Source organism: Plodia interpunctella, chromosome 3 (genome assembly GCF_027563975.2).
Source record: "Plodia interpunctella isolate USDA-ARS_2022_Savannah chromosome 3, ilPloInte3.2, whole genome shotgun sequence".
In the NCBI taxonomy this organism is placed as follows: domain Eukaryota; kingdom Metazoa; phylum Arthropoda; class Insecta; order Lepidoptera; family Pyralidae; genus Plodia; species Plodia interpunctella.
Genome location: NC_071296.1, coordinates 101,023 through 128,972, shown reverse-complemented (window position 1 = coordinate 128,972; position 27,950 = coordinate 101,023). Strand labels below are relative to the sequence as shown.

Below are 27,950 nucleotides of genomic sequence, written 5' to 3'. Positions count from 1 at the left end.
AAGTTCACAAAGGGGTCACGTAAACAGTTATCTGCGACTCGGTATCGCTGCCTGCCATATCACAGTGCGATACTCCCCTGACCGCGACCCAGCATTGTGTGTGATAGGAGCTGATGTTCTTCAAATATTCAAATATTATAAGAACACATAATTTTGTTGCATAAGGATTAATTTTAACACTTCGTTTCACCATTTAATATTTTTTATATGATGAAATAACCAAAGAGGCCATAGATAGAACAAATCTATCGCTTGGTAGGTGTGGGCCTACAGTTGTCACTTCGTAAAGTGTAGCCACTTCAGACTAAAGCTGAACCAACATTTTATAATCTGCCTTGTGTTAAGGATTAACAAAGAATTAATAAGTAATCCTACTGTCCCTAGTTTTTGATTGATTTACTAGATTACTCGAGTGGATATCTACTACGCGCGAATATCTTTTTAGTAAATCGCAATGATTTAGAAATAACTGAATTTTAGTAGCCACCTGTGGCATCACGTGTGACTCGCTTGTCTCCCGCACTCTACGTCGTCACTCGTAACGTAGTACACATTAGAGGTAAGTTTGCGTAGTACCTATAGCAAATATTTATCTTTGCACATCATACACCATTCAGTTTAAATCATTTATTGCTTTACACAATGCACACATTACATGTAAACAATACCTTAATCACCTATGTAGAAGTAACTCAGTAGACCCAGCCGGGCGGGAAATGGAAAGGCAGACGGATGATAACCATTTTACAATTTATAACTATACTCGCTTTTGCCGGCGACTTTGCCCCCGTTTAATTAGTGCGTCCGCTCATAACTTATTATTGTCATAACTTAATATCTCGGGTTCTAAACAAAACATCGCGATGAAATCTATGCAAGAATTTAAGTTAGGTAGACCATCTGCTATACAATTAAGAAAACCGCATTAAATTTCATTCAGTAGTATTTACGCGAACAAACAAAACTGAAAGTGTTCAGTTCTATCATATGTATAGATATAGATAAGATCTATATTTATATAATACTCGTTCAACGTGTAGATATTTTTCTGTAATAATATAAATTTAAGACTAATTTTACTTCATCATTTACTTCGTCCGGCGTTATAGGTACATTCATACAGTCATTTCTGTGGTTCTGATATTAACAACTCTTTGACTAAGGTGGAAATTTATTTTTCTTTCTAGTCTGTTAGCATACATTCCGATATCACTTTCTTTATGTACCGAGATATTTTATTTTTTGTAATTTAGTCCTTGCTTACTCGGTATTTAAAATGGTTTCTTCTTGTGCAATATTATAACAATGTGTAAATCCCGCGTCCGATACTCCGATGATTAGATCTCGAGAATAAATCAACACCTCCGAATCTGAAATGGTCGCATCAATTCTCACACCATATACAGCTCGCCTGCGCCGGAGGTTGTCAGTCGTGTCGAGTGCTGTTCATAGATCTAGGTAGATAGCTATTTGCTTTTCTATTATCTCGGAGATAAGGCTACCTTGATGCAGTAGAGAATTGTGCCAAGATTGCTAAATAATTAACCGCGGGTGCACCGTGCACCAATATAATCACAAATACACTTATGTTGTGAATATATAACTACCTACTACTTATGTTTAATTGTACACCAGAGTAGTGTTTTCATTTGGCCTTGTGTGTGTAAAGGGTGTGTAGAGACTCGTGTGCTTCCTCCACGGCGCAGTTGTGGTAAGTGGCAATTTACGATTTCTATACTCATATCATTTTCTTATCGCTGTACTTAATGAGGGTATAGCCAGGTAGGCTATACCCTCATAATTGAATAATAGTTACAACCTTTCGATTGCTTTAAAATAAAAACATAAAAATATTAGCAATAATTATGAGAACTGCCGACTTAGAAAACTAGATATAAAATAAGAAGTAGATAAAGAAACGCTTCGTGTCGTCGTAATATCTGGACCAATCCGAACAGCGAATCCGAAGATAAGTGGGTATCAAGATATAGGCTTACCACATGATTGAGAGCCACAGATTTGCCGCTATGATTTATTGTTGTTTTATAAAAACACTAGCGACTAACCTCGGCTCCGCACGGGTGCAATATTGTGCATGTTACATATACATAAACCTGTCTCTGAAATCACTATCTATTTTTTAAAACCCGCTACAATATGGACAGACAGCGGGAAGCGATTTGGTTTTATACTATGTAGTGATAACCATGTATATCTTAGTAAACAGTTGTTTCCTAAGCTGAGATCATAGGTACATATTTCTTTCTATGCATTAGCGATTAGCGTCAAAATTTATATTGGTTTTAAAACTGTAAACGATAAATTATGAGTCATATCGCAGAGAATAGTGGTGTCAAAGTAGTTAGGTATAAAAAACCGGAGAAAACATGTCGTGTGCTGCGACGCTCCTCTTTCGGACGACGGAGGAAGACGTCGCGAGTAAACATCTCGGAGACTCGCACGCGCGTGATATCTGCAATAAAATGAGACAACACGCCAGACTGATACAGTCTCGGTGATATCGTATCTAATTATACGTGGATTTTATTGTGCAGGTATAGTTTCATCGCCTTCCTCACATGGAGATATGCGAGTGAAGCCTGAGAATACCATATAGGTATATTTTTCATAATCACACGAGCTTCATTGTTCTCCGCGGCACTACATCATGCCCCACGATGAAGAGCGAGCCTCCATCACCACAGGTACGAGTAAGTACAAACCATGTGCAATACACGCATCTCAATATCCACATTAAGATTCCGAAATAATATTACTTATTTATGACTGTTTACTATTTATACTAATGCGTTGTTCTACGTGTTGTGATTTAATTGTGACATTTTTGGTGAAATAATTAAATAAAAATATAAGAAACGTGACATTATGTTCGCTCAACTTCCACAAAGAGTAGTATTCAGATATTTCACAACAGTTTTCTAGCAGCAAGCAGCTGCATGCTGTATTTCATATTACTTCATAACAAGCAGTGTGGTAGTATGAACATAGTGGTCCACATTGCGGAATTCCAGTGTGTTACGAGGCGGGCGTGTGGCGCGGGCAGGCGGCGTGGCGGTCGCTGGCGGCGGAGTGCTGCGGCACGGCGCTGCTGGTGGCGCTCACCTGCCTCGCCTCGTGCGCCGACCCCGCGCCCACGCCGCTGCAGCAAGCGCTCGCCTCGGGCCTGGTCGTCGCTTTCATAGTGCAGGTAACACCTCTGCGGCGACCTAGCCCTGATCTGACACAGTCCTACTTCAAGCCGCTTTGATTCGTATAGTCGATTTATCGAAAAACTCTACGCTAACTCTATATGAGGAATGTGTTAGGAGCTGAACCGCCAGCAGGGGGGCACTGGCGACGTCGCATGCCTGGCACATACAACCCGACCTGCGCTAGCACATCCGAATGAAACACTCTACACCTTAGTACCTTAAATATATAAGTCACGAGGGTCAGACTCCTCCGCACCTTCAGCTGATTGTACTCCACCATGCCTAATGCCTATGTTCCCAGTGTTTCGACCACGTGTCAGGATCGCAGCTGAACCCGACGGTGACGCTGGCGGCGGTGGTGACGGGGCGGGTGCCGGCGCTGGCGGGCGCGCTGGAGGCGGCGGCGCAGCTGCTGGGCGCGCTGGCGGGCGGCGCACTGCTGCGGCTGCTGGCGCCCGCGCCGCTGCCGCACGGCTTCTGCGTCACCAGGCCCCGCCAGGGACTCTCCATCTACAAGGCGGTCAGTGCCTTCATGACGTGACATGTCTATGTGCATAAGAGCATCGTTCTTACTAGAAACATTTTGATTTTGAGTCTTATCCAGTCCAGTTAATTGATACAGTGGTCGTTCCGAAATGCTTGAAGTTTGTAATTTTGAAAACTCATATCTATTCTACATACGTAAACGTTAGTGTGTTTATTTGTTCGTTTATCATTATTTCACATCAAAACGGAACAACGATATATTGTTATTTTTGTTTGTGTCTTTTGTTTGTGTGTAAAGTGTGGAGATGCACAAATACTTGTTATAGCAAGTTATGACGTATGGGGCAGGTGGGCACGGAGGCGCTGCTGGGCGCGGGGCTGGCGCTGGCCAACTGCGCGTCGTGGGACGCGCGCAACCGCTGTCTGCGCGACTCGTGGCCGCTGCGCATCGGCCTCACCGTCGTCGCCATGTCGCTCGTCGCGGTAACTAACTACGTTTCTTCACATTTTGCGTGCATCTCTCTGGTTAGGAATAACGAGGTCAAGGATACCTCTGAACCCAGAAAAGGTAAAAAAAAACACTTGGACATTATCTATATTGTAAAATTGCCTTTCTCTTAATCTATGTCTATAAATTAATGTTTGCCCGCGTAAAAGTCCCTCAGGAACAGTTTTTTTCTCCGTATTGGGGTTGGGATAGTTGGCATAAAATACCCATAAATTTTGCATTTAACGCATTTAAAATACATGGAGCCCCATCTAGTGTTTCTATTGCAAAAAACGTAGTATTTCGCTTGTCTTAAAGGCTAGTTTTTGACTCACTTGTTTACTTGGGAATGTCTCTCTCTCTCATCTTCGTGTATTCGCGATTATATTCGATGCTGTGATGCTTCAAAGTCCAGGGTTTGCGTAAACAACCATTACTTATATTTGGAAGATTGGTCAACCATTTACGGGAATGCTATTGTTACCTATGGCTTAATTGTTAAAGCTATGTATCCCTCTGTAACCTCGTACGACATCCACGGGAGGATATGGAGTGGTCCTATTTTAGGGTGGAACCACACACGATATGATAATGTCTGTATTTGTGTCAGCAGGGTGACCTCACGGGCGCCAGCATGAACCCCGCGCGGAGCTTCGCGCCTGCGCTGTGGAGCGGCGATTGGACCAACCACTGGGTGGGTATCAATTCAATTTATTTATTCAAAAACAATTTTACAATTGTGTCTGAAATTCGGATAAATAATAATATAATAATAATTAAATTAACAAGAAATAATTTTCGGCACTTCTCTCTTGTGAAGCGGTGGTGACCCTCTACTTGTACTCTTAACTGATTTTGTACATGAACCTGACTAAGCCCTAAATATATCAGTAAGGATTAACTATTTCGATGGTAATAACTAAATGTATAATGTCACGCGTCAGTCTCGCGGCCGTCGGCCTCGGTCACTGGCATATTCAGTAGCAACGATCTGATATGAGTGTGCCGCAGGTGTACTGGGCGGGCCCGCTGTCGGGCTCCGCGCTGGCGGGCGCGCTGTACCGCGCGGCGTGGCGTGCGCCGCCGGCCGCCGCGCCGCGCGGCGTGCTGCCGCCCTCTCCGCCCGCCGCCGACAAGCTGCAGCGCTAGGTAACATCGCAGCGAACCCATGCATGGTGCGCTATTGTGACGCAACGATTGCTTAGTTCGCTGCGTCTCACTTCGAATAGATTCAATAGTGAGAATTGAAACGCAAACACGCACTCCGCCCTCTGTTCTCATCTAGCGACGACTCAAGTTTCTCTCTTCCTGGCGTCTACTCGTTCTCGACTACGACACTCTAAAGCCCAGGACCGGCGTAAAAAACCTTTGCCGGTCCTCTTTAAGAAAGCTGTTGTTGTCCGACATCTGCAGAAGTTCTTCCCTCCCTTAGTCACTTTGTCCGACATCCACGACAGAACAGAGCGCGGTTAAGTTCGCAACCATTAGTATACTGTACGTATATGCCAGATGACTCTACTAATAACACAACCACAGAACTCAAATTTCTTCAGTTAAAGAATCAACACAACCTACCAACTTCGCAGCATACTGTTACTACATAGGCTGCTATTTATGTATCCGGAACTGGCCAATAATTCTAGAATATTTAAAAAGTAATTACAACATTTGAAAATAGAACTCTTCGGCTAGAGAATAAATATTTTTCATGTCCCTGTCATTTGTTTTTTTCAATTGGCGCCAATTTTGAAAATAGCTTGTCTTCATTGCCATGGATTTAACTCGTGAACATTTTCGCGCGATGATTTATTATGATTTTCGGCGTGGATTAACTCAAAAACAGTGCATCGAACAACTGATTTTAACTTTTGGAGATGAAGCACCATCGAAAACCACTGTGTATTATTGGTTTAAGGAATTTCAACGTGGACGGTCTATGCTCACGTATGAAATTAAGGAGGGTCGTCCTAAATCGGTAGTGGTACAACAAAATATTGATGCTGTGCGACAATTAGTAATGCAAGATCGTCATGTTACATACCGCGAGATAGAGGCGTCTCTGGGCATTAGTATGACGAGTATACACGCGATATTACACGAACATTTAATTGTTAAAAAAATTTGTTCGCGTTGGATTCCGCACAACTTGAGCGTAGATCAAAAACAGGCTCGTGTCGACTGGTGTAAGAAAATGATAAAAAAATACAACCGTGGCAAGTCAAAAGCTGTTTATAATATCTACACAGGTGACGAAACCTGGATCTATGCTTATGACCCTGAAACTAAACAGCAGTCAACGGTGTGGGTCTTTCAAGATGAACCGAATCCAACAAAAGTTGTTCGTGCGAGAAGCACTTTAAAGCAAATGGTCGCTTGTTTTTTTGGTATCAACGGACATGTAGCTACAGTGCCACTAGAGAATAGTAGGACGGTTAATTCTGAATGGTACACCACCATTTGTTTGCCAGAAGTCTTTGAAAAAATACGAAAGAACAACCCACAACGCAGAATCATACTTCATCACGACAATGCTAGCTGCCACAAGTCGGCTGAAACAAATAATTTTTTGGAGGGTCAAAAGATTGAATTGACGGGTCATCCGCCGTACAGCCCCGACCTGGCACCCAATGATTTTTATTTATTTCCAAACATTAAAAATAAATTACGTGGTCAACGTTTTTCGAGCCGCGAAGAGGCCGTTGATGCGTTCAAAACACACGTTTTGGACATACCTCAATCAGAATGGAAAAAGTGCTTTGAAAATTGGTTTCATCGTATGCAGAAGTGCATAGATCATCGCGGAGAATACTTCGAGAAACAATAAAACCATATGTAATAATATATGTTTGTTTAATTTTGTTATTCCGGATACATAAATAGCAGCCCTCGTAGCAGAATTATATATAAAGTAGTACAACAATAGTAAGTCTTAGTAAAGCACAATTGATTATATAATTTGCTAAAGCTAGGTTTTGGATTAGGACAATAAAGCGTGTATAATATCGAAAATCGTGGTCATTTAGTATTCTGGATAAAGTTAGGCAAATCATAATAACGAAAGTTAACCAGATGATAATACTTTCAGATTTTAAATTCCGGAGAGGAGAAGAGGAAAGTCCAAATCGTGTCAAGACCCAGCAAATACCTCGGCGGCCGCAGCAGTTGATAGCGATGCGTTATCTATAGTCTAAGTATAAACATTTATATATTTATATATTTTATTATATATTTATTATGTGAAATAAATGCTGTACCTACAACGGTAAATTTACTTTTCACTTCTCATTCTCGTAAAGTTTGACATACATGACAGACATCGACATGGTTGAATGTAAGTCTGTCTATCTGTCTGTCTTTTATGTTTGTTCGTGCATCACGCAAAAACTAGTAGATGGAATTTGCTGCGGTACACAGTATTATCTAGTGGATGGTCTAACTTAAAATCTGGTATAGATGTCATCACGATACGTTGCTTAGAACCCGGAATTAAGTTAAACCGCAAAGTTACTCAAGAACGAATTAGTATATCTTTAAAAACATTTTGATAGGAATTATATACATTACTTTATTTATTTTTTAATAGATGGCGCCACAATTTAGTCACGATTGGCGTCTTGGTTTGCTTTTACATCGTCCAGAGTTTAACAACTTTATTTGTTTGGAGTGTTTCCAAACCAAAAGGTTTTTACATTTCTATAAACAATGATTATTTGTTTATAATAATAATGTTATTTTTATCCGAGTTTATGGTTTAAAAAATCGTTTAAATTACAATAACATTTATGTATTTACAACAATATTTATGAAACGATTTTTACCGATATATTCAAATCTTTATATTGTTGTGGAATTTTGTTAAAATTTGAGACCTAATCCAATCAAGTGTGGATTAATTTGGATGATAAACTATATAAATAATAATTTATAATTATCATCCAAATTAATCCACACTTCAACGATACCCAAATTGTTTGCCTCATTAGTAATGTATTTATATGAGGTAAACAATTTGGGTATCGATCAAAGGTCTTATGTATACGTAGAAATAGTGCTTCTCATGTATCTGGACGGCCAACTGCCGCTCGGGATATTGTTAATGAATCGGATAGTATAAAAGTTTCACTGTGCATGTCTAGAAGGCAGGGAAAAATTGTATTTCGTGTCATGGTTGATTTAATAGATACTAGCTGATGCCCGCGACTTCGTTCGCGTGGCCGAACAATTTTTGGTGAGGAGTCAAAATTATTAGAGAAATTTAACTGTACAGACAAAGCGTAACGATACCTATACAGAGGATGCTCATACGACTGAAATATATATTTCCTATAGTTTAGCTGGACTATTATGACTCTTCTTCATGTGTTCCAGATCTTTTTATACCTCAACAGAAAATGCTCATGCCATCAGACTGAACAACTTTTGTTCAGACGTAATTTCTATATTTCCTATAGTTTCGCTGGACCGTGATGGGTCTACATCAGGTGTTCCAGATCTTAAATTTTTATATCTCAACGGAAAATGCTCATCAGGCTGAACATTTTTTGTTAAGGCGTAATTTCTGTATTTCCTATAGTTTAGCTGTACCTTCATTGTTCTCCATCCGGTGTTCCAGTTTTCAAAATCATTTATACCCTATATGTTGCCAAGTTTCATTCAAATCCGTCCAGTTGTTCCGAAGATTAGCGTGTACAAACAGACAGACATACAGACAAACAGTTTTTTTTTCAAATTCTTTCTCTGTTGCTATGACTCGAATCTATCGCCTAATTTTTTTAAATGTAAATATATTCAATGTACAGGATTTCGTTTCTACTGTTTTATTATATGTATTAATAAGGCACCGAATATGTATTGCTTTCTAAATGCTTTCTAAGTACTATCTATTTTGTACATTTTATTTATTATCAAACAAGCAAGCGGGTTGTTATCAAACACATTATCAAACACCGGCCCGATGGTAAGGATAATCGCTGCCTAAAAACAACTGCAATTGCTACCAAGGCGTCACAGGAGCGTTGCCGACTATTCAAATGTTAACTCGGTAGACTCGTTTCAATGAAGGGAGGTAGTTTTATTGGGGTCTCTCATTCATGTCAATTTATATTTTATGAAAATAATCAAAATTTGTCTCAAAAAGATATCTGTCAACTACCGGTACGCTTCAGTCATCGAGGGTCAAACTTTTGGCTTTTATACTGTGACGAAAAGAATTTCGTCACAGTATAAAAGCCAGGTTTCTACCTATACTATGTTCTAGCGGGCTTTTGGTCTAATGCAAATGTGGCAAGAGTCCCGCTTGTTTTCAAACAGTTGACATATTTGCACGGCACTGATTGCTATTTTAAATGCATACGATTGTGTAATGTTATCACGCAGTTTAATTATGTGTTCAATATGGTTGTTCGATAAATAATGTATGTGTTGAGAGTGAGGCGCGGACGCGACGATAGCGGGAGGGTTATCGGCGGAGCTGCTCTTGAAGATTCTAATTTCCTTGACGGCTGTCACTTTACAGTACAACACAGAGGCCGCTTCCGCGTGCGCTATATATACTAATGAGCTCTCCTTTCTTCTCATCATACAATCCATGACACGTTTTCCACAAAAAAATGTCTTCTACAAATAGTATATCTGTATGAATATTGTGCATTAGCTTGAGGCCAATGTCCAATGCGAGTTTAACCGTTCAGCGATGTCGATATTATCTACTGATAATAGCCGGAACTACAATAAATCTATCTGCAGAAAATGCTTCTGCCAACCAAAATCGTCCGAACAGACACACCTTCTCTGATAGTCAGTTGTGTTTGTGTACGATACTGTACGTACTCGCCGAGAGCCCGATGGGATATGACGTCTCGAGTATATTTCTCTAGTGTGCCACTGCACTACACTATGAAGTATTTTAGAGAAGGAATATATCCTGGAATCTGGATCGGTCGTGTTGAATCTGATAATAGATAGTAATATTATAATATATTATAATCTTTGTGTTGGGAAACTAGCAATCGAAACGAGATTGTACATATGTCCCACTTAAAAATAGATCATTTTCGGAGATAGCACGAGTACTCACCTATCGTTTGATATCGAGCACTCAAACAAATCTGGTTGCCGATTGCCTTATCAGTAGCCCTGGCCTGCGTCCACCACCGCTGTCATAATACGGCATATTTTATTTCCAGATCTTTATCTGAGGTCATTTACACTTTTATAAGTATTTTTACTAAAGTGTTTACGAGATGCAAACTGCCATCCGTCTCAGACCATACAGCAAGTATTGCTGGGGTCACAAGTTCACGCGAACAATAGGTTTCTTTCCAGTTTGTTATCGAACGCATTGTTTTTTTCATTTCGAACTATAGTTTGTATATTATTTACCAATAAAAATATAAAAGCAAGCCAGACCTCAGCAAGTCACAGTCACGTTAATGAGTCGATACAAATCGACTCATTAACGTGGATTTAATAAAGCGGATTTAATTTACCCAATAACAAAATAGCAACAACTGTTTCCGTCGCAGATCTAGTCGCACTTTGTAATATTTTTTAGTCACTTCGGGAAATCAATTAGGTACCTACCTATCGGCGGACGAGCCGCCCAAGTGAGAATATCCCGCTAATACCGAGAGATGAATACATGGAAGACATTCTGTCGGACTAATTATACGGCTTGTCGTAAAGCCATGATGATGTCCTTCAAATTTAGATTTGAATTACATTAGTGTAATGAGAATAAAAGTATCCATGTAGTTTAAGCCTTATTTTTTGTGGCGCTATTGACGATATGACTAATATGAACAGAAAAAACAGTGCATATGTTTTCATAAAAGTTTTTTAGACTTGAAAGCAAAAACATCGTAGAAGCGAAAAGATGTCGAGCTAAAGCTCCTGAAAGTTGAGATGCAACTTGTCGACGTCAAGTATTGCGTTGGCGTTGCGGTTCCCTCAGCAGCGGAGCAGCGTGTTATCGCAGCAGGCCGGGCCGCCGCAGTCCACTCGCGACGCCCGGCCTCCTCGCACCGCCCGCTCCTCACAGACGACATGCCAATACACGGTCAGTACAGAGCCTCACACATCAACAACATCCACTCAATATTCAACAGAACGACCGTCTGTCCGACACGCACTCTGCGTCCCATAGAGCTTATTAAACACGCTTCTCGTCATACAGTTTCTGTAAAGTAAAAACTACCTGAAAATTGAGAATTTCTCGTTATACTTCATCCAAACACTATTTTATGTTTTAATTTTCTAAAATTCTCTATATATTTTAATTACTATTGATGTTATTGGCGCCCCGCTATCCCAAATTTGAATTTTATAAGAAGCTATTTAATAACTAAGTATTAACCTAATTCAACGGCCAGTAAAATGTATACATTCGTTAAAAAATATTTTTAATTAATCACCCGAATATTACAAAACGTACAGAGTATCGTTATCTATTTCCTTCCAGAGCCACCACCTTGCTATATCCGTTTTGTCTAATACCGGCTCCACACTGTCGTCGAACTCGTCGAACAGTTTGCCAAACTTTGGCGGATTCGGTATACATTGCTTGTTTTTAATTACGGTAAATAGAAGCACTCATACTAACTAGGTATGCAATGTTCACGTTTTCGTGTCTGCAGTGTCTGAGTTCGGCGACAGTTGCTGGAGCTGGCATAATAATTTTCGGATTTTGTAAAGTATATACGAATTATTCATGTTTAATATTTCTTAAAAATTATAATGACATTTCCTTGAAAGTTAATTATGTAGTCGAATAATTTATAATCGTGTTTGTAATAATATCACAAGAATATCGATGATGATATCGTATGTACAAACAAATGCGTGCCACGACCGAATATGGAATGACCAGTCTGCTAAATGATAGTTGTCAGGGTCCGAAAGACGAGCCCAACCCGACAGTAGCAAGAAGCTCAGGTCCACCTCGAAACATACAAACTCGTAGCACGTTACTAACGTCCACATGCTGTCTCTTTTCCTAATGTACAGTTCCAAGAGAGAACGTGTAGACGTGCTACGTGTTTTAGTTATTATGGTAGCCCGCCTGTCATCGCGTCTACACGGGACATGTGGCGCACACATGTTTGGCTTGCGCAACACCTAAGTGTGACTGTTCCCCATCAGAATTTTCGTTTGCAGTTTGCTATGCAGTGTCATGTAGATTCAGCTGGGTTTGCATACTTACATTAGACTTGACAAATTACAGAATGTTTGCGAGTTGGCTTGTGTTCATAACGCTCATAGAAATGTAATTTAACGTTGATAGCAGGTTGATGTGATGACTTTACTTTCGATTACTTTACGAGTAGTTAGACGCTGCTATCATCCGGTATATTTGTAATGAAACTTGACAAATCTGGTTAGGGTGACGGTTATCCAAATTCTCCTTTCACTTTTTATACATTGCTTTTTGGTATTGAGATAACTTTATCTAATGATTACATGCAAAAATGTTAATGACTTTATAAATAGCACATTTTACTTTCGCTGTCTTCGAATCCCTTGCGAAAGCCGTGAGTATGACAACCTGCGATGGTCGTGTCGCGTCGCCACACTTATTAGTTGCAACGTTTCAAAGTAGGAAGGGTTATGGTGACTCTGAGCGCAGATGTTGCCGTTAGTTTGATGCTGGGCCGTTACTCACAAGGTACAAGTGCGACCCTTGATTTAGCTGCTATAGCTCTCTGAAAAACTACGTAAAAGGTTACGCATGGGCACTTGCCCTTCTTTAATATATCTAATGTACAGACTACTGCACATTAGATATATTAAAGAAGTAATTATGGGGGTTCTTTAAGGGACTACTAGAAGCCAAAACGTACAAAAACACATATGGAGTAGACGCGAATCAGCTAAACCTTTGTCTATCGCGAACAAAAAATAATTTTGAATTTGAAAGAACTATACATGACTGACTTTATCTTAGTTTAGCCGAAATGATCTAAGCTAAACCTAGGTTTAGCCGACTATAAGCGGCCCACAACTAGGCGTAACCAAACGTAACCACCTATGTCAAGTCAGCTGAACTGTATGTAGCCGCTCATCCGGGTTTTAGCAGTAACATATTCAGTAATTATGGCAATGCTTTCAATAGGTAAGTACTCTCTTAGGCGCTTTACGCCCAATGCCAAGCTCTCATAATCACAAGTAGATTGAACCACTCGTCTGACCGCAACTCGTTCGCTTCGTTTGAACTAGGCGGAATGTGATTGTTCATGTTAAGTAAGTACGTACTTAGGTATATTGACGACATTTTTAAATCATTTTCACGCCTTGCGTACCTCAGTACTTAGTTACAACGATACAAGACACGCGAAGACCCCGCCGAATTCACCTTGGCCTTGGCTCACCTTGAACTGATCGTATTGCTTGACGCTGCTTATCTGATCGCTCCTTTCTAAGTAATAATCAATTAGATAACTCATATAGAAACGTAAGTAGGTACTTCTGAAGATCTTGTGTTGTCAGCTTATTGCGGTTCTTTTTGTACCGACTCTGAAACAATTTATTCATCCATCTCCCGCCGCAACTCATGTGCTCACAGCGCTCATCTGCCTACTGTAGGTAGGTACCCAGTCGTATGTCGGTTGTTTAGTAAAAAACTTGAGTTTGAAAATAGGTAGGTCCGGTCCAGGCCCTTCAGGACCTAAAGTAGCAGAAGCCGGTTACATGAGAAGGCAGTGATTGGCACTGCGGTCGGTAGTTCCTTATCTGCAATATTTATCATATGCGCGCAATATTGTTTTGATTTCTCATTATAAAACAGTCGACGCAATAATTATACATACGAATAACTGGTTTCGTGACCTTACGATAAATAAATGTACTGAGCATTAGAATGTTTACAAATTACCTAATATTAATTATATCTACCTACAACTACAACATTAAAGTTATGCGGGCAGGAAAGGCTTCTCTCACTCAAACTAATCAAGTATTTTGCCTTTTGTATACACAAACATTTTGTGTTTCTATTGTCATAGATCATTCATTGCCTACCAAAATACTTATTGATATTGTTGTCACTAGGGCGCATATAGGTATACTTAGACCTCACCGCGCAGTGCCACCTGAATAAATAACTGAGGTTGAATAACAATGCCCCGGGTTAATGAAGTGTGTAACTAGTGCTTAGGCTCGCAAACGCATCAAATTGCTTAATAGGAGAATTTTACTTATAACCATTTACTTACCTACCCACTCATAACATTCATTCAAGCACACTAGCGCCAATTCCTTTTAGTTACCTAAAGCAAAAACTAATTTCTATTGGACACATTTGCCACAATTTAGTAAAAAGCAAACGGAGTCCACCATATCCATGTCGTTGTGACAATTATATAATACTCTATCTAAAAAAATCTTTTATCTATGGTAGCATACCTGTGATATTTTTTCAGTTTACGTTGAAAATATATAGTTAAGTTATACTAAATTATTAAAAGAAATTGATAAAATGGTGGCACCAGTGAGCAGGAATGGCCTTTTCTATGAATGAACTTTTTCTATTTGTTTTTAGCTACTGTCGATGCCGTGCCGATGCGTTAAGACAGCCAGGGTGGGGATAGAACAATATGTTTCGATGGGATAGAACGAATGGCTTTCACTTTGGTATAATCGCACCTGAAGAAGTGTGAAAATGAGGATAATAAGAGTAGCATTTGATGCACTAACAGATAGAGAAGGCGGCGGCGGTGCGGCGGCGTGGCTGCGACAGCAGTGGCGCGCGCTCGTGGCAGAGTCGCTGGCCACGGCGCTGCTGGTGCTGCTGGGGCTGGCCTCGCTGGTGTCGCCCGCGCCCGTGCCCCTCACGCACCCCGCCTTCGCCTTCGGGCTCGTCATCGTGATGCTGGCGCAAGTGTTCGGGCCCGTGTCCGGCGCGCACATGAACCCCGCCATCTCGCTCGCAGCCGTGCTCACCGGCTACATGGAGATTCCCGTCGCTTTGGCCTACTTTGTCGCACAGGTAGTACCTACCTACTACCCAAACTAAACCGCGAATCGCAAGTAGTGACACCGCATAGAAATTCATCGAGTTTTTACACAAAACATTAATTATTTAATATTTATGTTGTTATTAGTTGCTACTACTAATGAAAATACACATGCGCACGGAAACAAAAAATAATCTTTTATTAATTATTTAAACTAATATATTCCACAAACTAACTAAACCCTAAATAGACGAATGATGACGGTGTCTCCCGCGTAATATCAATAAAAAAAAATAAGATCTCTGCCATTCTTTTATCGCATCGGTAATCTGCAGGATTTGGTAATTCTCTTCAGTCTCTCTTTAAATTTACTGCTAAGTTCCAGACAAAATTAAATCGATTTTTTTATGTCATCTACACCGCAGACGATCGGAGCATTCATAGGGTTCAGCGCACTGCTGCTGTTCGTGCCTTCGGACCCGATGAGCTCGGGCCTAGGGTGCACGGTGCCGACGGTGTCGCCGGCGGCGGCGGCGGCGGTGGAGGGCGTGCTGACGGGGCTGCTGGCGCTGCTGGCGTGCTCGTGCTGGGCCGCGCACGACCCCGCGCGCCCCGACCACACCGCGCCCGTCAAGTTCGGGCTCGGCGTCGCCGGCCTCGTCTACGCTGGGGTATTTGCTCACTTTTGTGCACGGGAACACCTCTCAACGTACATTTTTATTAATTCTATTTTCAATTTTACTTTGTTGTGACTCGTCATATTTAAAAATTTTAGTGGATTTACAGTTCTTAAGTTTTTAGCTTAATTTAATTAAATATCTGAGGTTCTGTTGGAGACTGACAGACAGGCATCATTGTAGCTATGACTATGTTTGTTGATCCTCGTGGTTGTGATTGCAGGGTCACATGACGAAGGCCAGCCTGAACCCGGTGCGCTCGCTCGCGCCCGCCGTCTTCATGAACGTCTGGACACATCACTGGGTATGTTGGACTTTCATAGTCTATAACCTCAACCTCAGCCTCGGGTTCAAATTATAACATGTACCATTGCAATATTTTACAAGCAACCATATTCGGTAGCAGCTGTCCCCATACCAACGCATCACAATATACCAACGCATCACAATTTAAGTCTCGAAAATTATTGCCTCCTTTCAAATTTTGTTACATTTTATTTCAAAACTCTAAACATATAAGTACGTACAATGTTTCTAGGTGTACTGGGTGGGTCCGCTGGGCGGCGCGGCGCTGGCGGCTGTGCTGCACCGCGCGGTGCTGGCACCGCAGCCGGCGCCGGCAGCAGCGCGGGAGGAGCTCCCGCTCAACGACAAGGCCACACCATGACCGCCGGCCGCCGAACCCCGCGTTCGATAGCTCTCTATGACACACAGACACACATCCAGCTAAGTGCACGCTGCACTCCATAATCAAAGAAAAGCATGAATCGATATTGTCTAGCTAGTGCCTGAAATAATTTGGGTAGGTATTAATTGTGTAAACAACTTATATATTGTTGTAATGAATATGCGGCATCGAGGTGGATGTGTGTCAGTGATCACCCCGCCTAGATATATCTATCATAAACTATACATTATACTATAAGGTATAGGGTCCAGACCAAACGAACCTAGCTGTGATTAATGGAGCCGCTAGATAACTATGAATTAATAAGTTTTTTTACAAAAATGATATTTTAAACGTAAGCTTTTATTTTTGTCAGAGTTAGGTATATTATTGCATTCAATGCGAATGGCAAAATCATCATTTTGGCGAACGATGAAGTCATTACCTAAGAGAAGTAGAAATCATGTCCGTGCAGTAAATCGTTGAGGTGTTCTCACGTCTGAAGCCGTTCCTGGGTGCACAATCAGGTCATGCATATCATATTTATGTATGATGATGTTTAGATGCTTGTCTGTACTGCTACATAATTACTGACAAACAGAATGTTAGTTAAATGGCATACAGAGTTCCCCTTAGAGCGCGGTCTAGTGTAACTCCAAGATACTTTAGGTTGTTACAGTGCTCAATGTCAGGCCATGAATTGTTAATTCTTTAGCGTACGCTTAGCCTGATGATTGCGAAGCTGAAATGCACACAATTGGGTTATAACCCGGAATAACGCATGGGGTACTTAATATCCCGAAATTCCCACGGGAGCGAAGCCCCGGGGCGCAGCTAGTCCTAACTAATGTTATAAATGCAAAAGAAGGTAAGTTTATTTGTTTTTTACCTCTTCACGCTCCTATCATATCACCCCACGCGCCAATCTTCTTGAATTATTGCATACATGTTTAGTTTGAAGTATGGAGAAGGACATAGGGCACTTTTCATCCTGAAAAATTAACGCGGGTGAAGCCGCGGGTAGTAGCAAGTAGCCTATATGTTGCACTGGCTTCTTAGTTATACAACAAAAAAGTTTCATTCAAATCCGTCCAGTAGACCGTCCGAGATTAGCGTGTACAAGTAAATAGACGAGACATTTTTTTATTCTTAGTCACTATTACTTTTATATTATATCATTTGACGACCTCAGTGGCGCAGTGGGAAAGTGCTTGCCTCTGAACCGAGAGGTCCCGGTCGGGTCATGATGGAAAATGATCTTTTTTTCTGATTGGCCCGGGTCTTGGATGTTTACCTATATATGTATTTGTTATAAAATATAGTATCGTTGAGTTAGCATCCCATAACACAAGTCTCGAACTTACTTTGGGGCTAGCTCATTCTGTGTGATTTGTTCTAATATATTTATTATATATATATATATATATATTTCACAATCTAATGCAATCTGTAAATAATCCAACATTGAGAAAGACGCATGATTTGTTTATTGAACATATGTATTATTATTATCATTAAGATTAAGTGTAACATTCGACAAAACGTTCTAAATCCTATAGTCGCGACGGCGCGCATCCGCCGCTCATAAGCGTTTGAGTATCCGCCGGCGGTCCTTCGCGGGCGCTCGCCGCTCGCGCTTGGCGCTCGGGCCGCTCTCCGCCCCGCTCTCCGCCCCGCCCTCCGCCCGCGCTCCGCTCGACCCTCCCTCCGTCGCTTCCAGCGCCGTCGTATCTGCCGCTTCCGAAGCATCGTGCTACAGTTCAAACAAATACTATACGTCAAAAACAGATCGAGTGAAAGTGACTCGGATTATTGAACAATTGATCGCAAGAGTGAAGTACCTTGTGGCAATCAGGGCGGGCGTGTATATCGGCGAGCAGCTTGGCTCGCGCGAAGTAGTCGTCGTACTTGTCCCGCAGCAGCGCAGCCGCCTCGGCGTTGAGCGCGGACTCGGCGTTGGGCTCGATCAGCAGGCAGCGCAGCGCCAGCAGCGCGTGCTCCAGCCCCAGCTCCGGCCGCCAGTCGCGCTTCAGCGTGTTGACGCACACCTCGCCCGTGGCCGGCGACACGTTGGGGTGGAAGATGCGCGTCAGGAAGAAGGCGCGCGGCGGCGCGGCCGGGAACTCGCGGCCCAGCACCAGCCGCACGCGGAACACGCCGCCCGCGTACGGCGTGTCCGCTGCAACCGCACATGGTTCACGGTCATGTCAAGATACTCCTATCACTATATCTACATACCTTATTATTGTATGTAAAATTTCAAGAAGATTGGTTGCACAGATAGATCTTGAAAAGGAAGGAAAAACAAACAACTTACTTTTTCATTTATAATATTAAGTTAGGATTTTAATTTATTACTCAAAAATATGTATATTTATTGATTGTGTGTCTGCCCAAAATAAATATTGACTGACATATTATATATTTCGACAGAATTGGCAATTGGTTTTAATTAAATTTTACTAGAATTGAAATCCTCCCCTTCAACTGTTTTCTTTTTGACTGTGGTGATCATGTGATTAAGTGGAATGAAGCACATATAAAGACTTTCTTGGCAATATTAACGGAGTGGTTTACCATTGTCTTCTCCATTTCACACATTACATGATAAATTATTAACTAGAGTTTAGGTTTCCTCACAATGTTTTCCTTTATTAGAAATTCTTGGTGATCAATGAATACTATAATATATACGCTACTACTGCTTCAATTCAATTATATCTGTGAATATTAGATATATGTATAATTTAAAAAGTAAATAATCAAAAGTGCTTAGATTTTATGTCCGGCTAAGCTGGCTGGTTTAGTGACCTGGAAACCCTACACCCAAAAGACAATGATTGTTTTAGTAACATTTTAAGAATGTTTCTTATAGTTTTGGGTAAAATCTAGTAAATAAGTCACATCACTCAGTATAAATTTATGATCGTAAAAAATCGCTTTCATAGATTTGATCAGCACACACTGAAGATCAGTGAAAATCGGCTATTTAGAAATTCAAAGCTGGTAAGATTAGATTGGTGGAGTTACCAGGACCGTCGATGTGTGCGACCACGTCGGTGAGGTCGTCGTCGCGCAGCACCAGTTTTACACCGGCGGGGGGTCGCGCCGCCAGGCGCCGCAGCTCGCGGGAGATGCCCCGCATCACTTGCGGGCACACGTTCTCCACGTTCGACATCTTGGCTATGCGGCCGCGAAACTTGACGAGCCCGTTGCCACTCAAATCTTGGTTCTGCCGCCCCGAACCATCACAAAACAATCACAGTTCCCGTCCCGTGTCGTTGTTATCGTTAATCTTTCCTTCGCTAACAACTGATATGAATAAGACGTTACACAAACCAAATTAGGAATAACTACTTCTTAATATGTGTAACAAATTACACTGTATTAAAGTTTCATCGATAGTAGAGGGTAACAAGAAAGAAAAATAGGTAAATAAAGATATCACCTAAATCAAAACCAATCGCCCAAACAACAACCGTCAAATTATTGCTTTTACGATCAATCAATGTCAATTATGTCAAGTCAATATTCGTTAAACTCACTGACGTTTTATATTTTTAATTAGTACAAGAGTTGGTCTTAGACTATGATTGTCTATGACCATGGAATTAGTAGGTAGGTAGGTACTAATGGACTAGGACTAGGACTTTGCTATCTACCTTAGTGAAAATGAAATGTTGTCAAAAAACTATCGATAGTTGACTATCAAGCTACTGTTTGTACCTCAGAGAGCCCATAAGGGCTCTCTGAGGTCTTGGCTGTATGAGCCTTTTCATATGGATAAATTAAACAAAAACATACTCTTCAGTCACTCTTTCCTCTTTGGTAAAGGGGTGTGATTATTTCCGAAAAATATTGATTTTTGAATTGATTCCCAAAAAGTCGAGGTTTATATTTACAAGAAAGATACCTATATTTTATCAGTACATTAAGACATGTCTTTATTTAAGTAGAATTATTTTTATTACTTTTTATATCTGTGACTATATCAAAGTATCATTAACGTAGACAATTATTTTCTAAATGTCTGAAAAAATCGAAAATCTATTTTCAGGGGTGAAATATCGTTTCATTAAATTGATTTAGTACTAACTACATACCTATTGATTTAAAAAAAGATTTTTGGGCTCAAATAATAAATTAATCGATTAATCAATATCAAAACATCGACATCCCTTTTCCCCTGATTCTTGTACTAAACTACTACATAACCTACCCAGTGATGCCAGATGGGTGGGATTCCCCCCAAATTTGGGGTTATTTTCATCCCTCGGGGAGAATTTTGCGGGGACAAATCCTTTGGAGGATTATGCGGGGTAAGTACAATGGGCATGGAGGATTATTCGTTTTTTTTTTTAAGTTTAATAAAAAAGACAATTATGACACACACACATACTAGTACAGTGAACAGCACATCAACCTACTCGAATTCATTGCAAACTCCCCGCTATTACCGCGCCATAGAGGTTCATGCAGGTAATTTAATGTGCTGTTGGCTGTACAACATTGGCACGACCCGTGGGCACAGTCGAGTGACGCTAAAGATGTCGATCAGTCAGCCAATCGTCTTATCAATTTTCCATCAACTACTGTGTGCCATTGTCGTTTTTCGTATGCTAAATTATAAATTAAATCCTACTTCCTTCCTAATAAATATAATTTTCTGTGGGTCTTTTTTTTCTTAAAACATCGAATTTTGGGGGATTTGAAGAATTTGGGGTCAATAGGGAGAATTCATAATTGTTATCTGGCCACACAGAATGTATTACACTAGCGACGACCATAGATAAGAATCTAGGACTCACTAGCTAGGTACCTACCTACCTACCGTTCGTTTTACTCTTGCCTTGCCTCTTAGATTTATTATAATTAGTTATCTGAATAATGAGCAAGTATGGAACTCCTGGTGGTACTACATTTCGGTTGAGTGTCTGCTTAAAACGATTCTACAACGACGAGCGTAAACGCTGTTACATATCTGTGGCCGCAGGACTTCGCTTTCGCTGGCTGACGAGGCGGCTGCAGCGGCTGTTCTCGCTGCCTGGACATTTCTGTCTGGTTTCCGCTGGACACCTGTTGCCGCCAGACGAGCGTCTTGGTCTGCTGAACCCGGACGACGTTGTTGAGTTAGTATTAATTAATAATATATAATAAAAAATAATTTTGAACCAACAAATAGAAAGCGTACTTATGCTGTTTAAGTGGCAGGCGTCTTAATATCCTTGGTTTTTATGAGTATAATACTAGCTGTGCCCCGGGGCTTTGCTCCCGTGGGAATTTCGAGATAAAACGTATCCTATGTTTTATACTTACCTATTAACTTTCATTTTAATTTTAATCTAATAATTATTTTCATAATTACAGAGTTATACCAAAACTGAACAAAGTTTTTGAAGAAACATCTAATAGTGAAGATGAGCAAGAGTTCAATTTAAGTGAATATAATCATCTCTATACAAATGATCAGAAAGAGGGCATTCCAATTAATCCAAAGCAAAGCTATACAACAGAGATCAATGAACTTCATAATGACCAAATAGATTATCCACTAACAAAACAAAAATTCTCCAAGTCAATTCCTTGCAAATGTGACTATGCATTTCCAAATAGGCAACAGGTGAAAGACAACAGAATCTTTCAAGAAGAACTCAGACAGACAGATAAAGTGTATGATTATGAGCAAGATGCAGTAAAAACAAACACATCAAATTTATTAGAACAATGGATGTCACAAGAGATTAAAGATGGAAAGTTAAATGAAGCAGAAAATAATGGATTAGATGAAGTAAAACGAAAAGCTTTAGAATTATTGGATAAGTGTAGCATGCCTCAAAAAAGAAAAGGGATAGTAGAAGCAGAAGATGAAGATAATGTTGGTTTGAAAGCAAATCCTGCAGAATTATTGAGTAACATGCCTGAAAAGAGAAAGAGGAAGCGAGTCCGACGCCGCAAACCTTGCATTGTTGCAGTTTCAGAAGACAATATAGATTCTATTGGTGCGGAGGATAAAACCTTGCCACTAAACCCCGATGACCATAAACTAGAAGGCCACTCAAACCAAATGCTTAAAGATAATTACACAGAATCTACTCTTTCGGAAACACTAATTTTAAGAAACAATATTGAACAGAATCGAACTGCCCGACTTGTGTATCCATTGTTATAATTCATTTAAAACTCATGAAATATCAAAGTTGTTCTCGTAAATGTAAACATTGATAAATATAATTTGTAAAGAAGTCAATTTGTAGGAGGGATGACAGTCAAGGTGGTTTGTGGTGGAGATTAATGGAAGTTCATGAATGTACTTATGACTTGTTAAGAAAATGGACTAGACAGTCATTTAAAAACAAGTAATTTCCACATATATTGAGCTAGGTACTTATCTATTGTTAATTGTCATAAAATAATAATTTGGCAATAAAAAGCTAGTTTATTGAAATAATAGTTTTATTACTACCATATTGTCTATGAAGGGATGTTACCATATTGACAATGCACTGGCATTGTATGTATGAAGTGTGAATTGTTTTGTCCCTTGCAACTAAGGTTTAAAGAATTTATTCTCATAAAAGATTATAAATCCACTTACATGAGAACAAAAAAGCTAAAGGTTCTTAAAACTAGACAGCAGCCCCGTATTTAATTAAGGGTAATATCTAGGGTATACTAAACATTTCTTAAGTTGAAAGATGCCGATAACAAGCACAAAGAATAAAGCAAAGAACAAAACAAAATTAAGAATATGTCATACTAAAAATTAATTCTCATAGAGTGAGCATTTTTTAATAATATAGTCACGTAACTCGGATTTAAAAGATTGTATCGAGTCTGTATTTTTTATACGTGGAGGTAATTTGTTGTAGAAGAGTGCTCCTTCAAAGGTAATGTTTTATTGTTTAAGTTTGGTGCGTGCTCTCGGCAAGACAAGCAAACTTGGACGACGTAAACTACGGTTGGAAATTTGTGACCGTTTAATAAAAGATATATTGGTGTGAATGGTTTTACTGATGATCTTCTTTATTAAAATGCAAGTATTGTATAAATAAAGTTGTCGAATGCTCATTATTTTTGTCTCCTTGAAGATTTTACGAGTTGATGTTAGGTATGGGTAACAGAATAGTGCTTTAATTACTTTATTTTGAGCCCTTTGTATTTCCTTTATTCTTGTCTTGGCGGCACTTCCCCATACTTCTATTAAATATAGTAAGTGTGATTTTACTAGGGAGTTGTAGATATTAAAACGTAAACTACCAGGTAAACAATGATTTAAACTGTGGAGTGAATCTATTAGTGATGTCAATTTATTCTTTATGTATTCTAATTGTTTATTCCATGTTAGATAACTATCCATTCTGAGACCAAGATATTTTTCGCAAGTTTTCTGTTCAAGCGAGATGTCATTAATTTTTATGGGGTCATGAGGGGGAATTATTTTGTTTTTTAACCTAAAGATAATGTAGCTTGTTTTCGAGATATTAATAGTCAACAAATTATACTGAAACCATTCGAACAACATGTTCTAATCTTCTTGAGCCTAGACGATTTTATTCATATCGTCACCGAAATAAAATAGACATGTATCGTCTGCATATAGGGTTAGATGACCATGAAGACCCAATTTTTCTATGTTATTTATATAAATTAGAAACAAAAGTGGTCCCAATATGGAACCTTGTGGGACGCCATTTTAATTTTAACTATCTGTGCTCTATTTGTAAGGTACGATTTAAACATTTTGAGGGCAATGCCTTTGATACCAATGCATTGTAACTTATTTAATAGTATATTGTGAGAAACCATATCAAAGGCTTTCTTTAAGTCGATAAAGACGCCCATTGCTAGATTTTTACTATCTAAATTATCTTTTATTTTTGTTGTTAAATCATCAATCATTGCCGTCGTGGTGTTACTTTTCGATCTGAAGCCGTATTGCCGAGTAGATAGAAAACTAAAAGAATCAAGATAATTTGATAGGCGATTGTAAAGTACTTTTTCTAATATCTTTGATAAGAGCGGTAATACGAAAATGGGGCGGTAATTACCTGGATCGGTTGTAGCCCCAGATTTGTAGATTGGTGTTACTTTTGCCACCTTTAGGCTTTCCGGAAATTCACCGTCCGTCATAAGCTTATTAAAGCAACGCGACAATGGCTCCGAGATCAGATCTTGTAGACATTTGTACCAATTTTGTACCACTTTTGTACCAATTTTATCTATACCACAGCTAGAGTTTGAATCTAGGTTTTGAATATTTTTTTTAATGTCATCAGCGTCACACGGAACAAAGGTAAGCAGTTCATGATTGTTAATTTCTTGTGGTAATACAATAGGATTAGATATAGTATCGTGATATTTGTTTGGTATTTCGTCTGCTAGTACGGAACCTATGGTGGAGAAATATCTGTCGGGAAATTAACTATCAGAGGCGTTATTTTGACTCGGAACTAACTAAAACACAGATCGGCAATCAAGATGTTTAGTTTAATTTCGTTAACACAATTCTGAATTTAAATTAACAAAAATCAATAACGAAACAAACGATCCGTCGCGATAAGGCGTGTTCACTTCGCGCCAGCCGAACTCTGAGTGCGAGCTTGAACGACGCGTCGCCTCCGACGTTCCGTTAGCACGTGACGTCTGCGACACTAGCGCCATCCGCTGCCGGTGCGGCAAAGTCACGTACTGTGTCTCGGTATGGTCAATTGAGCCTCTTTTAATATTCGCGCCGACATATCTATTAAAAACCTCACACACCTCGTCTCCATACGTAATTTGTTGAGAATCTATTACGAGCTTTGGAGGAGCACTAATTTGTTTTATTTTGTTTCTGACTAGGTAATTTAAGAGCGATCAGGTTTTTTTTTTGGACTATGAGAATAATTTGAAATCAACGTATAATAATAGGACTTTTTTGTCATTTGGATTTGTTTAGATATTATATTTCTTTTTTGTTTGAAGTCTTCTTCCAGGCTCTTGTTTTGTGGATTCTTTTTGTGCTGCATCCATAAACTATTCCTTTGGCTTATTCCAGTAACTATATCATTATTTATCCAGTCCTGTCTCGGCGTGTATAATGTATTTGACTTTTTTACCCTGTTACGGCTATACATTGTTTCAGTTTGTATTCAACATCTGCGTAGTTATCTGCAACATCACCTAGACCACAAGAATGCATTTCTTCGTAGAGATTTTTGTATTTTACAGCTTCATAGTCCGAACGCGTTTTAGATGGGGCTTTGTGCCTGTTCAATTGTAAGAAAATTTGTTTGTGGTCTGACATGGATGAATTAATGATAGCGAAATTGAAGGGTTCACTTTTTAAATTGGTGCTAACATGGTCTAAAATAGATATCTTCCTTTTTCCCTTTACCTCCTGGTCTCTTGTGCAATATTTTTGTTGTGTTTTATTCAAAACTCTGATGTCTTGATTCCTTTATTGGTTGGTTGGTTGGTTGGTTGGTTGGTTGGTTGGTTGGTTGGTTGGTTGGTTGGTTGGTTGGTTGGTTGGTTGGTTGGTTGGTTGGTTGGTTGGTTGGTTGGTTGGTTGGTTGGTTGGTTGGTTGGTTGGTTGGTTGGTTGGTTGGTTGGTTGGTTGGTTGGTTGGTTGGTTGGTTGGTTGGTTGGTTGGTTGGTTGGTTGGTTGGTTGGTTGGTTGGTTGGTTGGTTGGTTAGGTTAGGTTAGGTTAGGTTAGGTTAGGTTAGGTTAGGTTAGGTTGGGGTGCTACTGTCAGGAAACCTCCACGTTGGCTCGATGATTTGAAGGTTTGCTTCTGTCACTTGATCTTTGATTCGGTGATAGCGGCGGCTGACAAGTTATTGGGCTGGTGCACCCTGGGCGACGGTTAATAACTCCCCGTTTAGGGGTCTTGTTAGCCGTTGGCAAATGTCCTGGCAACTGGTGGTGGGTTACCCATGTCGGGTAACCCAGGTTGGAGAGCCAATTGGCTCAGTGGCTGTGAGAGAAGGGGGCTAAGCCCTCTACTCTTACAGCCGTGGTAGGGGTCGCGGGGGAAGAGGAGGGGTTGGTATTACGGTGCGCCGCTCTCCCTATCCTCCGCGACCAGGCGCGGCCATGGCGCTAACATGGTGATCGGTGGGGCCGCAGGGGAGGAGGACTGCCGGTATTACGGTGCGCCGCTGTCCCTATCCTCTGCGGCCGAATGAGGCGCGGCCATGGCGCAGGCATGGTGGTCGGTGGGGCCGCAGAGGAGGAGGACTGCCGGTATTACGGTGCGCCGCTGTCCCTATCCTCTGCGGCCGAATAAGACGGAGAGCCGCTGCCTCCGGTCTGCTTCCGGACTGGATGGCGTGCGGCTCGCCTTGGTGGTTGGGGGCGCGCCTGCGGGCGCCCCCCTGAATCGGTGGGACAAGGGTCCCACCCGGCGGCAGGGGTCCTCCAGATGTCGGAGGGCCCCTGAGAGTGGAGAGTCCGGTCTCTGGGGATAGAGACCGGCCAGTCGCTGAGGCGCCTTGTGCTAGTTAGATCCGAGGCGCCTCTTTGTAAAAAGCGGCCGATGGCATCCGCAGGGGTTTAGTGGGTAGTCTGGGCCGATTAGCTGCCCAGGAGTCCCACACTCAGTGCGTAAATGCATTCCCCTGCGAAAACAAAAAAAAAAAAAAAAAAAAGGTTAGGTTAGGTTAGGTTTTTTTTTTTTTTTTTGAATGTTCTGTCCAAATGTCCTGGCAACTGGTGGTGGGTTACCCATGTCGGGTAACTCAGGTTGGAGAGCCAATTGGCTCAGTGGCTGTGAGAGAAGGGGGCTAAGCCCTCTACTCTTACAGCCGTGGTAGGGGTCGCGGGGGAAGAGGAGGGGTTGGTATTACGGTGCGCCGCTCTCCCTATCCTCCGCGACCAGGCGCGGCCATGGCGCAAACATGGTGGTCGGTGGGGCCGCAGAGGAGGAGGACTGCCGGTATTACGGTGCGCCGCTGTCCCTATCCTCTGCGGCCGAATGAGGCGCGGCCATGGCGCAGGCATGGTGGTCGGTGGGGCCGCAGAGGAGGAGGACTGCCGGTATTACGGTGCGCCGCTGTCCCTATCCTCTGCGGCCGAATAAGACGGAGAGCCGCTGCCTCCGGTCTGCTTCCGGACTGGATGGCGTGCGGCTCGCCTTGGTGGTTGGGGGCGCGCCTGCGGGCGCCCCCCCTGAATCGGTGGGACAGAGGTCCCACCCGGCGGCAGGGGTCCTCCAGATGTCGGAGGGCCCCTGAGAGTGGAGAGTCCGGTCTCTGGTGAAAGAGACCGGCCAGTCGCTGAGGCGCCTTGTGCTAGTTAGATCCGAGGCGCCTCTTTGTAAAGCGGCCGATGGCATCCGCAGGGGTTTAGTGGGTAGTCTGGGCCGATTAGCTGCCCAGGAGTCCCACACTCAGTGCGTAAATGCATTCCCCTGCGAAAACAAAAAAAAAAAAAAAAAAAAAAGGTTAGGTTTTTGTGGTGGCGGTTCGGGGAGAGTACGCCATAATTGG

General features: G+C 41.2%; 4 protein-coding genes across 9 annotated transcripts; 3 read left to right on the top strand and 1 right to left on the bottom strand.

The window, feature by feature from the left end:
* The first annotated feature begins 59 nt into the window (after positions 1 to 59).
* Positions 60 to 7,388, top strand: LOC128682552 (aquaporin AQPAe.a-like). 5 transcript variants are annotated; one of them, XM_053767328.2, is made up of 9 exons: positions 1,233 to 1,458; positions 1,670 to 1,711; positions 2,556 to 2,711; positions 3,033 to 3,208; positions 3,514 to 3,732; positions 4,047 to 4,181; positions 4,799 to 4,879; positions 5,197 to 5,334; positions 7,271 to 7,388. In XM_053767328.2, exons 3-8 carry the CDS (start codon positions 2,669 to 2,671, stop codon positions 5,332 to 5,334), a joined length of 792 nt encoding a protein of 263 aa, XP_053623303.1. In that variant the 5' UTR covers positions 1,233 to 1,458; positions 1,670 to 1,711; positions 2,556 to 2,668; the 3' UTR covers positions 7,271 to 7,388. The 5 variants fall into 5 exon arrangements, with proteins under 5 accessions (XP_053623323.1, XP_053623332.1, XP_053623303.1 ...); XM_053767348.1 differs by lacking the exons at positions 1,233 to 1,458; positions 1,670 to 1,711 and adding an exon at positions 60 to 559; XM_053767357.2 differs by lacking the exon at positions 1,670 to 1,711 and having other exon boundaries at positions 1,232 to 1,458.
* A 2,808-nt stretch (positions 7,389 to 10,196) lies between these two features.
* LOC128682541 (lens fiber major intrinsic protein-like) lies at positions 10,197 to 18,913 on the top strand. Of its 2 annotated transcripts, XR_008406126.2 has the most exons (6): positions 10,197 to 11,242; positions 14,877 to 15,166; positions 15,560 to 15,805; positions 16,035 to 16,115; positions 16,350 to 16,613; positions 18,038 to 18,913. XR_008406126.2 is itself a non-coding variant. In XM_053767296.2 (5 exons), the coding sequence occupies exons 1-5, from the start codon at positions 11,089 to 11,091 to the stop codon at positions 16,476 to 16,478; spliced, it is 900 nt and encodes a 299-aa protein (XP_053623271.1). In that variant the 5' UTR covers positions 10,197 to 11,088; the 3' UTR covers positions 16,479 to 17,767. The 2 variants fall into 2 exon arrangements, 1 of the variants encoding a protein (XP_053623271.1); XM_053767296.2 differs by lacking the exon at positions 18,038 to 18,913 and having other exon boundaries at positions 16,350 to 17,767.
* LOC128682572 (uncharacterized protein) lies at positions 18,061 to 19,974 on the bottom strand. Its single transcript, XM_053767381.2, has 3 exons — positions 19,509 to 19,974; positions 18,320 to 18,657; positions 18,061 to 18,231 (listed from the first exon to the last, which is right to left on the bottom strand). Exons 1-3 carry the CDS (start codon positions 19,654 to 19,656, stop codon positions 18,061 to 18,063), a joined length of 657 nt encoding a protein of 218 aa, XP_053623356.1. The 5' UTR covers positions 19,657 to 19,974.
* Positions 19,975 to 21,274: 1,300 nt separating this feature from the next.
* On the top strand, positions 21,275 to 22,926 carry LOC128682532 (uncharacterized). The gene is made up of 2 exons (XM_053767285.1): positions 21,275 to 21,607; positions 21,846 to 22,926. Exons 1-2 carry the CDS (start codon positions 21,366 to 21,368, stop codon positions 22,645 to 22,647), a joined length of 1,044 nt encoding a protein of 347 aa, XP_053623260.1. The 5' UTR covers positions 21,275 to 21,365; the 3' UTR covers positions 22,648 to 22,926.
* Positions 22,927 to 27,950: the final 5,024 nt, after the last annotated feature.

Bases quoted from the DNA above. Each gene is read 5' to 3' on its own strand.
- LOC128682532 (XM_053767285.1), top strand. From the start codon at position 21,366: ATGAGCAAGTATGGAACTCCTGGTGGTACTACATTTCGGTTGAGTGTC. The intron at 21,608-21,845 runs GTTAGTATTAAT...TCATAATTACAG, and splicing joins AACCCGGACGACGTTGTTGA to AGTTATACCAAAACTGAACA.
- LOC128682552 (XM_053767348.1), top strand. From the start codon at position 2,669: ATGCCCCACGATGAAGAGCGAGCCTCCATCACCACAGGTACGA. The intron at 4,182-4,798 runs GTAACTAACTAC...TTGTGTCAGCAG, and splicing joins TCGCCATGTCGCTCGTCGCG to GGTGACCTCACGGGCGCCAG. The intron at 4,880-5,196 runs GTGGGTATCAAT...AGTGTGCCGCAG, and splicing joins GCGATTGGACCAACCACTGG to GTGTACTGGGCGGGCCCGCT.
- LOC128682572 (XM_053767381.2), bottom strand. From the start codon at position 19,656: ATGTCGAACGTGGAGAACGTGTGCCCGCAAGTGATGCGGGGCATCTCC. The intron at 18,658-19,508 runs GTAACTCCACCA...GTGCGGTTGCAG, and splicing joins CGCACACATCGACGGTCCTG to CGGACACGCCGTACGCGGGC. The intron at 18,232-18,319 runs GTACTTCACTCT...TTTGAACTGTAG, and splicing joins CCCGCCCTGATTGCCACAAG to CACGATGCTTCGGAAGCGGC.
- LOC128682541 (XM_053767296.2), top strand. From the start codon at position 11,089: ATGCAACTTGTCGACGTCAAGTATTGCGTTGGCGTTGCGGTTCCCTCA. The intron at 15,167-15,559 runs GTAGTACCTACC...TCTACACCGCAG, and splicing joins TGGCCTACTTTGTCGCACAG to ACGATCGGAGCATTCATAGG. The intron at 16,116-16,349 runs GTATGTTGGACT...CAATGTTTCTAG, and splicing joins ACGTCTGGACACATCACTGG to GTGTACTGGGTGGGTCCGCT.